At 41.3% G+C, this 15258-nt stretch overlaps 1 protein-coding gene across 2 annotated transcripts; it reads right to left on the bottom strand.

Moving 5' to 3' along the window:
• Positions 1 to 1435: 1435 nt before the first annotated feature.
• LOC133905068 (solute carrier family 40 member 2, chloroplastic-like) lies at positions 1436 to 6167 on the bottom strand. Of its 2 annotated transcripts, XM_062346773.1 has the most exons (15): positions 5994 to 6167; positions 5811 to 5962; positions 5049 to 5256; positions 4904 to 4967; positions 4515 to 4639; positions 4354 to 4443; positions 4046 to 4225; positions 3769 to 3843; positions 3476 to 3577; positions 3287 to 3395; positions 3067 to 3213; positions 2875 to 2981; positions 2686 to 2799; positions 2287 to 2591; positions 1436 to 1850 (listed from the first exon to the last, which is right to left on the bottom strand). In XM_062346773.1, exons 2-15 carry the CDS (start codon positions 5927 to 5929, stop codon positions 1847 to 1849), a joined length of 1749 nt encoding a protein of 582 aa, XP_062202757.1. In that variant the 5' UTR covers positions 5930 to 5962; positions 5994 to 6167; the 3' UTR covers positions 1436 to 1846. The 2 variants fall into 2 exon arrangements, with proteins under 2 accessions (XP_062202757.1, XP_062202756.1); XM_062346772.1 differs by having other exon boundaries at positions 5811 to 6167.
• Positions 6168 to 15258: the final 9091 nt, after the last annotated feature.

The raw sequence follows: 15258 nt of genomic DNA, 5'->3' as shown, positions 1-15258 counted from the left end.
GGTTTGGCGTGGGAGTCGCCGACTGAGTTGGATAGTCAGGCGTGGGAGCAGATCTCCGCCTGTTGAGTTATCGAGTTATCCTGGTTGAGGTGCTACCTGGGCACAGTTGCTTGGCATGGGTGCCATTTGGTCGATCTGGAGTGCTAGGTTGTTTGCTATTTGTTGTGGTTGCCGGGTTGTACGCTGTTTAGCCACGACTCGTCGTCTGGTTGTACAAAGGGTTTGAGGGTTCTTTCTTTCTTTGTTTCTTGCCGTGTCTTACGCGTGGCCTGGAATCCGCGGGTTGTAATGTTATGCTTGTTAAGATTTTTGGGCTTAGTTTCTCTTATAAACTAGATCACTTTTCTTCTTAATACAATGACACGCAGCCTTTCTGCGTTTTCGAGAAAAAAAATCCTACAGATTTATTTCTATTGATGGCAAAGGTCATATTAAACACCATAATTGTAGATGTCCACCCTAACCTTTACAAATTAAATGATCTAAAGGGCCACCATTATGATTTCTTGAATTGACAACAAAAAGTTGTTAAACTATACAAGTTAGACTTACTCCGAGTATCAAACATATTAACAAGTATCATTTATTAAATAATTTTCATATCTAAGAAGCAAAAGGGTCGTTTAGTTAGAGCCAAAACTCCGAAAAATACTGCCATACAGCATTTGTCAAATAGTTAGTTGATCAAAACTTTGTACTTTCAAATGGGGTCATGTAGGTCATTGAAACAAACAGAAATAAAAAAAGAAAAATTGCCCTTTTACCATTATAAAGATTTACACTTTACCAAAATACCACTGGTATGTCTATGACATATGGGGTCAGATCCCACCTGTCATTGAGACAGTTCAATGGTATTTTGGCAAAGTAGAAGAGAGTATAGTATAGTGACAATTTTTCCTATAAAATAGTCAAGAATTAGCTTGCTGAAGCGAATTTTTATACAACCGCAAAATTGTCCACAACCCGGGTGTGCAAACTGTAAAGTAACGGGGCCATGTACACTACTCAAAATGCTGTTTTTACAACACAGCATATGCACCATTACTGTCATAAACCACATTGCTGATGAGACAAACAGTTCAGGTACCAGGTTCATTGTTGATTTTTTTTTCCCGGAAGATTTAGCTTGCTGTATAATCAGAATACAAAAGCCAACACCACAAGGCCAATTTCCTATCGAATGTGTTTATGCAAAGAGAATAAAAGAGGAAATTTTGACACGGTGGCAGGTTCATACCTTATCAGAAACAAGGGAAGAAACATTCAGAATCAATTGGTGCTGCCCAGGCTCGAACTGGGGACCTTTAGTGTGTGAGACTAACGTAACCGACTACACCACAGCACCATCCTGAGTAATTAACTCAGCTAATTACACAAGCAACCAAACAGTGTTTAGATTGACAACTCTAGGAACAATGCAACAATAAGGACAGAAGAGAGAAGACACAACATTCACTACAGTATTCAGTTACACATTTGCAGTATTACAGAGAGAAGGGGGGCGGGGGTGTAAAGTTTATTGATTTTAATACTAAATTTGACTGTTAATGTTGATCTACATCACCTATAACAAGTAACAATTAAACTGATCGTAGCTGTACTGTACAATAGGTGGGGAGGAAAAATGAGTGCAAATTGAATTATGTGTTCTACGCATGGCTGAGACTAAGAGGGGCACATGCTTCTGTCCTAAGTGTATGCCGTATTGAACCAAAATGTCACAGCATCTCTTCAGATCAACTTAAGGGTATTGCAGATCCTCTTTGGAGTCCAGGACCAGCACCAGCAGCCAACTAGGCACCTACTGTTTTCCTGGCTGTGTTGGAGCATCATGCTTCATCTACTATCTGCAAGATAAGATGGGCGTAATGTGTCACTTCTAAGTCACAGGAGGTCTGAAGGTTGAAGCATGCATAATTGCTTGCACAATGATGATGCAACATATTATTAGGACTGATTAATATACTTTCTTTGGACCTTTGATATTTGTAGTTTCAGCTCTAGATCAATAGCCAAGTGAAAAAACAGTGATGCAAATATCTTGTCAGAGAATGAGATTCAGAGATACACTTATCACTTAAGTCAATTAACTCTAGTATGAAGGTCAAATACTTTTGAACCCTGATATCCTAATAAAGTACAGTTTTACTATTTTTCAAGTTCTTGAAACCAACTGTTGATCCAAGTGATTAGGATGGTGATTGAAACATAAGTTGGCTTCAAGCACTGGAAAACTAGTAACACCCAATAAAGTAATTGCAAAAATAGCAAATCAATGCTTACATTGCTTGAACTTGGTAAAGGGGATCGAACATGAAGAGTTCCCTCTGCTCATCAGTAGGATTTGCTAACCACTGACAGAACATCCATGCTGCCCCAGCAACTGATGACACGGACAGGATTGCCAAGAAGCCGAAATGGGAAACATCGTTCGCAATAATAGCCATAGCAAGCATGACTAACTCTGCAAGGCTTGCAATTGAAACCTCCATTCCGCCGATAAGATTTGCTTTTGAAGCAGGAACACCTGTTTGGACGATCTGTGTCCCCACAACATCATAAGACATGTGGCCCAACCGTGACAATGCCTGCAAATTAACACAGAATGGACACAAGGACTAAATGTAGTGTTTGACTAAATTCTACCGAAAGGGGGATGCGAGGTTAAGATTTCATCCTTACAATGGAAGCGAGGAAAATATGTAGAGGTGTCTGTTGCGAAATTGAACCAGCCCAATACACTGTGAGAGCAACTGACAGGAGTGATGCTTGAAATATCAATCCAGCGGCTCCTGCCTGGTATAACATAAGCCATTTGCATCAATTGTGAAAGAAATTATGGAAACAGAATTAACAAGGTGTAGGTCAAACCTTCAGAATTCCAACTCTCTTCACCAGACTTGAGGAGATGAATGTTGCAACAAGGCCCATGATAGAACACAATCCACTGAAAGCACCAACAATGGACGGGCTAATACCTGTCCAAAATTGATAAATATGTTATGGTCTTCTAGAGTGAGTTTTATGGGAGTTATACAGAATTGAACCGGAAGTGAAACCTACCACGATGCATCAGTAATGCAGTCATTATGGCACCCGGAGCAAGTGCAACATTGAAATTTAGGAACACCGTAGCTGCACTTGCAGGTAGAACTGTCTGCTGCTTATACTCATTCCAGCCATGTCTGATTGCACTCAAGCTATTTTGAACTGAAGGTTAAAGAGAATGTTAGACCATCGTCAGAACTGAAACTAAATGACTAATCATATCAAAGTTCCTCACCTATCTTGCGGACATCCAATAGATCAATACAAATAGCTTCATCAGTGGCGGTTCTAGAGGAATCAAGTGCATGACAGGAGACAATGTTAATTAGTTGACCCAACATAACCTGAAAAGTCCATATATCCTGTGAGTAAGCTATGTCAGGCTATTCAAGTTTCAAGAGTGAAGAAGATAAATCTGGTATACCAGAACAGGAAAACTGCATATCATTAGACCACAGGCAATCTTCAAACAGGTCACAGGATGGTATTTTGACAGCAGAAGGCCGAAAGCTGAAGCACCAACTGTCTGCAATAATCCCAAAATGGTTATGCAACTATAACTTGTCCACTCCAATCAATATATTGTGTGCAGCGATTGGCGAACAAACAAATTAAATAACAAGATCGGCCAAACAATTAGCTCTGTTGTGTGCTGAAGTCTCCGTCAATTAAAGAAGGAGCTGATATGCAAAGCTTGAGAGTGCAAAAAAATCTCACCTCACATAGAAGATCAAGTCGATTAAGCACAGCATTAGCTTGGGCTAATGCAACAGGTCTGTTTGTTCCTGCTAACTTCACAGAGAAAAAGACCAGTAAGAGAAGAAGTTGTTTGAAGCCTGAAGCAAGCTATTCTGAAATTTCCAATGGTTTTTTGTGATAACAAATTTTACGTTTCTAACTGTTTTAAATTCCTTAGTTCCGTCTCAAAATAATTATTTCCTAAGTCAAACAAAACAGCAGTCCTCAAAACTAGTATGAGGATTAGCAACCCTACCAGCACAACCCAGTCCCGCTCCATGGCAACTCCTAATGCCAACCCTGCAAGTCTTTCAATAGCTCCAGCTGCCACTAGAGCAATGAACCAAGGTCTGAGAACCACGGCTGTTGTAGATGCATGGCTCACATTTGTGAGAGCATAGATGACCATTGTAGCTGATATCAACTGAGTGGCAACCTGCCAGACCAGGTTGCACAGAGAACTATCATCAATTCAGGTTTATTTGTTGTGTTGCATATGAACTAATAACAACTTGCCTTTATTTGCTCATAATCTAAGAAACTAGAGAAGATAAAGACAAGAACCTGGACAGCATTCAATGCTGTGTACATGGGTATTCGAGGGAAATGATCCATAAGTTTGCCAACTATTGGTGCCCCAATAAACACTGAGAGCTGGACATCATAAAATAAATTAGATTATTGATACGAAAGGCCTCTCTTATATTTAGTGCAATGGCAAGTACCTTTGTGAAGAAACCGACAATAGCCACAGGCAATAGGCTTCGATGCAGAATTGCCAGGGCAGCAGGCCAAGCGAAATTCCATAGTTGTTCCACCAAGTTACCAAATAAGTAACTGGCATATAGAGCTGCATCAACGTCATATGATGTGTAAAGAGTGTCTAAGTTCCATGAGAAATGAATCTTAAAAAGTTAAACGGAATCCATAGGGGTCAGATGCAGTTATTGCTCCTGTTGGTCACATACTAGGTTTTGAAAATATTAGAATTATAGAGCTATCCATAACATGAATTTACTTTTGTCCAAAAACTGTGAACCATATTTGCATTATTTAATGTTGTAAACAGTAATAAAGATAATCCAATGATATGATCCTGAAAAAAGTCCCTTACAATATAGTCCAGCAGGATGAGCTGGAGTGGAGGCCAATGTATGTTGCTCTCCTTCAGATAAGACCTGCATTATAAACAGATTATTACAAGAGAACAAAAGGAAGGTATTCAACAAAGAACATTGGAAAGAGAAGAATATTCGTACTGGCAACTCTTCGAAATCAGAAGGACAGGAAGCCCTATCATGCAGCGGGAAAGGACTAGAATCTAGAACATCTCCTCGGAATGGAACAACTGGAATGGAACAGCCCGGTGGCAGTGGTGGGTGATCGTCGAAAGCCTCTTCTTTATTTACATTGCTAACATCAACCTCAACCTTCGCTATGTAACACTTTGGGACAAAATTGTGTAGCCTGAAAAAACATTACACGTTAGTGATCTAGGAAAGTTATAAATTAACAGACATTTCAAGATAAAATATTGTATTTTGATCCTTGTGTCAATTTTAAAATTGTAACACAAGAATATAAACAGTGCCGTCATGTCATCTCAATTTCCAATTCCATTAAACTCTCTTATGGGTTATGGCTCGATCGGCCTTTCTGTTCAACACAAATGCCCACAAGCAAACATACAGAGTTACAAAAGCACAGGGTAACTAGTCCCCCGAAACAAAGGGGGAAGCTCCAAAGAGCCACAATCCACCTATGACCTCTCCCCAACACCAATAACATACCAATGTTTAGGTCACCAAAATCCCGAGGAAGCAACTTCCCCCAACTCCAACCAAACTTGCACAATTATCTCTCCACCCCAAATCTCTCATGCTAGCAAACTACCCTTCATCTTCCTTGCAAGCATAGAGCTTTCAAAGACGCGGCTCTCATCAAGGGAAGCCTACTCCTCGCGCACCCAAAGGAGCCGCCTTTGCGGTGCGAGCGCGAACCGACAGCCAGTAGACACTCACCTGAGCGCGGCGACGCCGGGGGAGGCGGGCCTCAGGCGCAGCCTCCAAGCGCCGGAGAGGGACCGATGTCCCAGTGGCGCCTGCGGCGAGGCGAGGAGAGCGGAGGCGGCGGCGAGCATCCCTATGGCTCCTCTGCTGCTGCGACGGCGGCGACGGCGCTCCTCTGCTGCTGCGACGGCGGCGGCGGCGGCAGCGCGACTACTCATGCAGCCTCTGCATTAGCGGGCGCCGGCGGTTGGGTCTCACTCAGCGCGAGGTTCCAGAAGCTTCTGGAAGCATGGTCATGTAGCCTTATCTTGATGAGGCGGAGGCGGAGGGAGAGAGGAGGGAAACCAGAAGAAGGCGAAGGGGGGGGGGGGGGGGCGCCAAGTTGCCAGCTCCAACTGTTGCAGTGGGGAAGAGACGGCGACAATGGGAGGAGGCAGAGGAGATAGGAGGGGCCCTGTCAGCCGTACGATGTACATCGGGTGGATGAGAATTTTTCATTGTTTTGTGATGGGAGGAACACCCAAAATTAGAGCAAGAAATGCCACTACAAACTTCTTACAAACGAATTCTTCCTCGGTGAAATCAAAGAGGAACGGTAAAATGTAAGAGAATGAATAACACCATGAGTTCAAATACTGTAGCAACAGGTCTGTAGCAATTCCGTCGATTATTACGCTGCTTTTACTATTCATAATACAATGTAGCCTATCATCCCGTCGATCCATCTACCATCCAACGGTTCACATTGAAATCAGCTGACTTTACCGACCGAGGATCCTGATCGTTTACGAACCGAGTGGGAAACGAGAATCTCGAAGGCAATTATAAGACAATGGAACAATTCTTGCTATGATAGAAATCGACATGCATTCCAAACAGGGTCTGAGTTTATTTTGAACTACAATCGTGATGACATTTCAAACCATGCACATTTGCTCACCTTGCACCCCAAAGAGGCTCATGGACTCGCCGATGTTGTTGTTCCAATTTACCCCATACGCGCTAGGAGCATAACAAAATATTATCGTAGTTCATATCGGATCAAAAGCGCTTCTGAAAATCATAGACCCCGGAGGTGAGAACTAATAGAGTGAGAATAGTGATGTGTGTAGAGTGCCTTAAGCGTGTGCTACAATGAGTTACAGGTTTAATTGTTGCTTGCTTAGAGTTGGGGTTTCTGTGAAACAAATAATCACAATATAGGAGGGAGTGAATTCATATTATATTACTTTGACGGAATGAAGAGATGGTGTGGCATTTGCCACTAACCTGAATGCAGTGATGGCATATGGTTAGCGGCGTAACAACAACAAATATTACCAGCGATGTTCCTCGATGTCCAGGGGATTCGATCCTTGGATGATGAAAGCAAATCAATATTAGGCAAAAATATTTTTTTTGAGGCAATCGACTAAAGGGCACGTAATTCTTGGATCAGGTGCAATTCAGTCGGCTAAGATGCATAAAATGGATTTAATTTGTTCCGTCAGAGGAACAAATGGTTAAGGGTAACTCAAGGGGGTTTGCACCTCTATTTGGCTACTCGAACTTCTCTCGACTCATGCTGTTCATGAGGGGGAAAAAAAAGCAGAAAATCAAAACGGAATGCGTGCTCGTATCGACAAAAAGAAAAATTCTAGCCTTTTCAGATGCGTACACGAGGCGTCGAAGCGGCATAATAAACCGAGTGGTCATGCGGATCTTCTTTTTCCACGTGCAGCCGCCATTTTTTGTGGAGGTCGTGCAGGGATGTGACTTGAGTCGATTTTGTCAGGTGCATGCATCTCAAACGTGTGGCTTTCTGGAACCTGTGTGAAGAGGCCAGTGGTAACTGTTGTCTCTCTCGATGCCGTGTGCAGTCATTTCCAACACGCATGGTCACTGTCATCTCTTGATGCATTGGCACAAATTTAGAACCTCCGAAACTCTTTGAAAAATCAGATGTGGAAGTTATTATCAAATATTGTCAAAACTTATCGGCTCAAGGCATGGCCTTTATAAATACAGATTTTCCAAGAAGGGTGATATTTTCGGTCAAAGTATTTTGCGAGACATGAAAAGGATCGATTGCAAATGCGGCAATGCATACAAACACTGCTACAGAAACATTTTTACTATTGATTTTTCAGCTAACAGTAGGTAACAAATAATAATAGTTTTCGACATATCACTGCTAGCCTCAAAACCAGTTGTGAAGGTTATTATCACTATCATGATACCTAAAATTACTGCTGGCTGAAGTCTTAAGCTAGCAATATTTTGCCTCTCTCTCCTCCCACTCTCTCATCTCTCTGTCTCTCTCCATCTTAATACATGCATACAATATGACACATATTTAATCAAGAAAATATATATACATAAATTGAGAAATTATTCAACACAATTACAATGAATTAGAGAAACAATCAATAATAACATTCTAGTGGTCAAAGTTTATAGTAGACTTTCTCCTTGTAGTATACTCTCTACTAGAATGTATGGTGCCATATGAAAGTCTCTAACACAATCGATTCATGAAACTCGCTATTTGGATTGATAGCATGTTTGATGAAGAACTTGACGATATGTTCTTGAATGACATATATTTCCGCGTGGAGTATCGTACTTGTGCGGTGTTTAAAGAGCTATGTTTGAAAAATCAAAAGAATTAGTCTTTGAACTTGTAAAGAAATTGAAAAGAAAGAAATGTAATTTCATATCTCAAGATCGTTAAACATAACAGTGTCTCCGTCTCCGTTGAATATGTGCATAAAACTAAGAGCATAGAACCCGCAGAGATTATTACCGGGTGGTTGCCTCATACATTTTAAGAGGAAATGATTCATCAGTTGAACGAATTGAACATTTTTATTTAGTAGAAAATGCAAGTTATGAATATTTCATACGTATCGTAAAGTCAGTTTTTACATCATACTCCTTCCTATATGGATGATAGACAATATTCTTTTTGCAGTATCTTGTGTACGCCTTGTACGTGAATATAAATACCAATTAAACTTAGATGCAATCGATATGAAGATTAAATAATTGAGTTTACCTGTTGTAAGGATCGGTGACGTCCTAAGAAGGGAGAGTGAATTAGTACACTTAGAATCTATTCAGCTCAAAAAACTACACAAGATAAACCTATATCAAATTCTATCTAAATATACTCTAGGTTTATCTAATGTGTCTACTCTACCGATAAAAAAAAGCTTACAACCTATCTAGAAAGGTAAACTGCAAGTATGTACGGAAATGTAAATAAGGTAGAGAGAAGAAACTCAGCACAATAATTTTTATTCTACGGTATCGATGGCATGAATATCGCCCCTAGTCCACATTGGATCTTGACTAAGAATATACTCTTGGTCCGCACCCGGTCATAGCCCTTAAGTCACCAAGGCCTCGAGTAGGTTAAGCCACCAAGACAATGCCTCACCACAAGCATATCTTTCGGTTACTTGCCGCTGTGATCACTTTAGAGTTTGATCCACTAAGGCAAGGGTCTCTACGTCCACTGTCACGGCCCATAGATGCGAAATTAGGCATTAAGCATGCATTAGCATTAGGGCATCTTTTAAATCATGTTTTGAGTATTTTAAAATGTTTTGAAAACGGATGTCTTTAGTTTATGCGTGCTTTCCATCATGTATGTGTTTGAGGTTTCCTAATCATCTGCAAAACTCTTTAGGAAAACCCAAATGACTTGGTGGGAAAGAAGAAAGTAAAGAGGAAAACATAGAAAAAAATCAGCAAAAAAGACTGCTCTCGTAGTCTAACCGGGGTATCATGGTCTGATCACCAGAGGCGTGCAGAACCGCCACTTAAAATCATCGCCAAAATCTTATCCGCTCAACCACCCTCATCTGTTCTCCTCCCCCCACGAAAGAGAGAGAGAGAAGGAGAGAGAGAGGAGGAGCAGAGAGGAGATCCCCCTCCCCCTCCACCTCGAGCTCACCGGAGGCTAAAGATCGAAGGAGGAGGTCGTCCACGAGTCCCCTATGTCGTCCCCAAGCTTCTTCATCACCGGAGTGAGCCCCAAGCCGGGGAGAGAGGAGAGCTCCACCTCGACCACCACGAAGTCCGGAGATCGACAGATATGACTTCCCGAAGCTTCCCTAGGACTTAACCAAGCTCATCCCCTTCATCCTTTCGCCGAAGGAGCATTCATCGCCCTCGAGCCCACACGTCACCCTGGAGCCCGATCTCCAAGTCAGAGTTTTTCTGGAGTGGATTGTTCCATTAGGAACTTCCCTTACGCCGAGGTGAGACATTCCCTACCCTTTTTTGTCATATCCGGGCTCGAATCGGCTGCCATCTCATTTAGGCCCGAAATTAACCCTAGATTGGATCCTATCCGTGGAATTTTCCAAATCAACCCGGTAGATGTTGTCTAGACTACCCTAGAAGTACTCTACTAGTCTCATAGGATGTTTTGGTACCCTTCATAGTCGAAGGCGTCATCGGAGCTGCCAGCGGCATCACCAAGGCGCTGTCGATAGGCCCTAGAGGTCTGACCGCCATCTTGGTCGATCTGACCGCCAGGATGAAACTTAGCCAATCAGCTTCACGTTAAGACCCACAATCGGGTGTTAGACAACAATTGGACTGGTCTGACCGCCATGCCCCATGGTTTGATCGCCCCAGGGTTTAGTCTGACCGCCAAGCGCCAAACCTCTCTGCAACTCGGCGGTCTAACCACCCGATCGTGTAGAAAAGCTACCGGTCTAACTGCCAGCCCTTCCTCGGTCTGATCGCCACTTATTCCCCGGTCTGACTGCCAGCTTCACAGAACCTTGACACCTTAGGTCGTCTTGGCCGATATTTGGAACCTTTTGTAGCTAATCGTCCGAGCATTCTTTTACTAGTGTTTTTATAAGCATGCATCACATAAATTCTTTTGTAGCATATCATCGTGATTATTGCGGTGCATTTTAGTGATCGTTGATCCAGAGTGTGGTGGGTTTTCGAAAAAGGGGTTTCACGTTTGATCCCGAATCGAAGAAAAGCAGCAAGGTAAGTATCTAAGCATACTGTACCTATTATTTTGGATCATATGTCGTCTCAATTGATAAATTATGCTTTATATATGTTTGCATGTTAGTGAGTCGATGTCGGGTTTTATGGGCAGAGCCTATATTGATGCATTATTTCCCCTGCCTTGAATTATTGATTATCTGTATTCTTTCACGCAGGAGAAGATCTTTCATGCAGAAGTTTTCCTATGCACTCATTTAGGAAATAGGGTTAGATCGATAGGGGTAGTCTAGCTTAAGTAACGCAAGGTTAGTACGTAGTTTTGTTTGCGAGATATATAACGGGTTTAGCCATATTATTCCACAAAGAGTAATCGCGTGTGTTAGATCATTTTGGGTTTTGGGTTGAAAACGTGTGAGGTGTTAATGGTTCGACTACTGACTTTTGTGTAAAACGCATTGCCTAGCTCAATGTGCATGCCCAGACAACACCTGATTCTTGAACATGCATCCTCATAGTTGCTCATAGTTGTAGCATGTTCGTAGTTCCATCGCCTCAACATTGGAGAAAAACAATCCTCTTAGACATCTCGCCACAAAAAATGTCCATCCCTTGCCTTGTGGCGGTGTGTAGCCCATCGCGCTCGTCCCTGAGTTACCGAATCTCGGGATGAGAGTCTTCTAAGAGGGGAGGATTTGTCACGGCCCAAAGATCCGAATTTAGGAATTAAGCATGCATTACCATTAGGGCATCTTTTAAATCATGTTTTGAGTATTTTAAAATGTTTCAAAAATGGATGTCTTTAGTTTATGTGCCTTTTGTGTCATGTATGTATTTGAGGTTTCCTAATCATCTCTAAAACTCTTTAGAAAAACTCAAATGCCTTAGTGGGAAAGAAGAAAGTAAAGAGGGGAACTTAGAAAAAAATACAGCAAAAAGACTCATCACTAATCGTGTGCTTAATTGCCTTGGATGATCACATTAAGCACTATGGTGGTTTGGATGTCTTCTCAAGTGTCTCTAAGTTTCTCTAGACTCTAGAAACCTCAAATGATCGAGTGGAGGAGTATTTATAGTTTCAAACCCGCCAACTAGCCGTTTTTCCAATGGCTCAGAAAAGATGTTAACACCGGATGATTCGGTGACAATAATAGTACTAACATGTGATAATCCGGTGATTACAACATCAAAGCCGTTGGAACTCCACTCAAAGACTCTATGAACACCGGATATTCTAGTATACTTTCAATTCCATCGTCGGACCATCCAGCATGTTGCCTTGAGCCTAACCGAGCCACTTCATGCTTCTCTATGTAAAATATTCTTGTGTACACATCATACATCACTAGACTATTCAGTGATTTGTCTTAAGCCAATAGAGCCACTTGAACTCTCTCTGCAAAAAATGCTCCGGTATAAGCCTCCGGTGCACATAGCATTGATCACCGCGTCATCTGGTGTATGGCTTTTCCTCTTCCTTCCTTAGGAAATGCTCCGGTGTGTACTACACATTGAGCACCAAACCATCCGGTGAGGTGATCCTCACTCACTATTAGAAATGGTCCAGTGAGCACACTTCCTAAGCACCGGACCATCCGATGGGATTTTCTGCTTTCTCTTTGCACTATTTATTATCCGATGTGTTGAACTTACTTAACACCGTACTATCCGGTGCGATCAACTACATCTGGACACAAAGCTCTAGCGTGTACAAACTTGTCCAGTGCCGAACCATCAGGTGAGGTCATTTTCTCCGGGTCTTCTCCAATTCAACCAAATTTTATCCCGACTTCGGTGGATTCTTCATATATTGTATCCATGAAACCTACTAAAGCATATAATTGACACATATGTTTGTTTCATTGAATATGTTGTCATTAATCACCAAAATCACATACATACCCTAAAGTAAATACTACAATCTCCCTAAAGACATATTTCCTATAATCTGCCCCCTTTTAGTGATTGATGACAACATAACCAAAGCAAGTTGTAAATAATAAATGATATCAAATGTAAAGAGCACAAAGTCGTACTACTTAGTCCCCCTTTGCTGTGGCTCCCTATTTTTTCAACGCCACTATCTCCCTTGATCGACCTATGCAAGAGTTTCTCCCTATTTGTCATCCTTCATATATCTTGCACTTGTTTTGGTCATCATAATTCTCCCCCATTATAAAAAATCTCCTAAAAAGGATATAACATATGTTGAACTCAAGTGAAAAATATTAGAACATATAGGAGAGAGCTTCATAAATCATGATCCAATAAAATGATACCAACTATAGAAATACCATTTGAAGGGATTCAATTTAAAAGATATGTGGATATCAATCAAGATGAAAGAACATGGATTATAATTCATAAAACTCACATAATATAGTCTAAACCCCCCATATGTGTCCATACCTATGATGAGACTCAAACATATACACAACTAGACAATATGTCAAGATAGTAAGTTTAAGCGATATTGTGCATAGAGGTAGCTTAAATGAACAAAAGATTTAACAATGATACATATTGTAACCATTAAGCATTGCATACCTCTATGGACTTGTAGATTACTCCATAAGATTACAAAAGATATCTCTTTTAACATATGTTAGTCTTAAAATCACAACCCATAGGATATGCTCCCTCTTTCACCTTTGGATGGAGATTTATGTATATGATGATCATGATCATGATCTTCATCAATGAGTCCAATCTTAGTTTGACCAAAGGTTTGCCCAACTCAAACGGCCATCTAGCATCCAACTTTGGGATTCCTGCTCCCGCAACAAGCCATGCTAGTCAACGCAAAAATCAATGACCTCCTCGGCTCCCCAACCGTTAGCCATGCAGTCTTCCGGTTGATTTCGGTTATGAACATATTTCTTCGGAACTTTCATGAACCTCTCAAAATGGTACGTCTGATGCAGAAATACGAGGCTAAGAATTCGTATCTCTTTCACAATGTGAACAATGAGATGCACTATGATATCAAAAAATGATGGAGGAAAACATGCCTCAAGCTGGGATAGAGTCTCTACCATGTTTTCCTGTAGCTTCTCTAACTTGATCAGATCGATGGCCTTCTGTGATATCGCATTGAAGAATTAACACATCTTTATGATTGGATTTTAGACCTTCGGCAATAGAATACCTTTAATTGCAATTGGAAGCATCTATGTCATCAAAACATGACAATCATGAGACTTTATGCCAGTTAATTTCAAATCTTTCATATTTACTAGTCTCTTTATGTTAGCGGAGTAACCAGATAGAACTTTGATTCCATGCAAGCGCTCGCACATTGCAATTTTCTTCGCCTTAATCAGACTGTAGCTAGCTGGACCAAAATATTTATCATCTTCTTCCATATCTTCAGGGTGTAGATCTTGTCTGAGTTTCAAATATTTTAGGTCCTTCTATACTTGGAGTATATCCTTTGTTTTGCCAGCTATGTCTAGTAACGTACCAATCAAGTTATAAGACTGAAATGAAAATGATGTCGCCTAGAGGAGGAGGGTGAGTAGGCATTTATCTGAAATTTTAAACTTGCAGCGAAAAGATGGGTCAGAACTTTCGGGTTCAATCTGAAACTTCTGGGTTCAACTCAGAACTTCTGACTATACAAAGCAAAAATGAGATCTAGCTACTCCTGTTGAGTTTTAGCTCAAACCAAAAGTCGCCACATATTCCAAGAAGTATTTCCAAGCTATTCCATGGATCACCTGCAGTCAAACAAGTGTGAGCCTATAGATTGGGCAATAACAAGTATGAAGGTCAATGAGCTCAAGAACACCAAGAACAAGCAAACCAAGAGAGGAGACATGTCGATTTGTTTCCTAATGTTTAGATCCCTCCACCGAGGTTTCTATGTCTCCGTTGAGGTGGTCCCAAAGGAGTAGAGTCTCTTTCACTCTTGATTTCTTCCCTTGCAGAGGTAAAATCAGGGCCTTCATAAATTTGTTGCGGTACATCATAAGCTTGGGTGCTCGCCGGTGACTTCTAGCCATATAGGAGACCTTGATCTCCAAGAGTAACAAACATAATCAAAGATTTGCTTGCTATGAACTCAAGTGCTCAAAGATGAAGTTTAACTCACTTGCACTAAATTTTTCAATCTCACAACCCAACTCACTTCTCTTCTCAAAACTCAATCTAATTTGGAGAGGGGAGAGCAAATATTGGTTGTGGGGATATTTCTCTCGTGTGGAACAGCAGCACCCAAGAAAAAAGGGGGTGGGGGTGTATTTATATCCAACCACAAAAACTAGCTGTTATGCCCAAAAGTCAGTGTAACCCAGAACTTCCAGGTTGAAACGTTAGTTCACCACAGAGGACCCCCGGATGGATTTAATCTAGAACATCCGAGAAAGCCGTAACTTCTGGATCCACCCAGAACTTCTGGGTTGAAGCATTAGTTTACCATAGAGGATCCCTGGCCAGATTTAATCTGGAACATCCGGGTTAACCCATAACTTATGGGTTTGCTTAGTTAAAATGACTATAA

The sequence above is a fragment of the Phragmites australis genome, chromosome 22 (genome assembly GCF_958298935.1).
Source record: "Phragmites australis chromosome 22, lpPhrAust1.1, whole genome shotgun sequence".
NCBI lineage: Eukaryota > Viridiplantae > Streptophyta > Magnoliopsida > Poales > Poaceae > Phragmites > Phragmites australis.
This window is presented reverse-complemented; position numbering and strand designations above follow the sequence as displayed.

Bases quoted from the DNA above. Each gene is read 5' to 3' on its own strand.
- LOC133905068 (XM_062346772.1), bottom strand. From the start codon at position 6,016: ATGAGTAGTCGCGCTGCCGCCGCCGCCGCCGTCGCAGCAGCAGAGGAG. The intron at 3,214-3,286 runs GTGAGGAACTTT...TTTAACCTTCAG, and splicing joins ATTGGATGTCCGCAAGATAG to TTCAAAATAGCTTGAGTGCA. The intron at 2,800-2,874 runs GTTTGACCTACA...ATGTTATACCAG, and splicing joins AGAGAGTTGGAATTCTGAAG to GCAGGAGCCGCTGGATTGAT.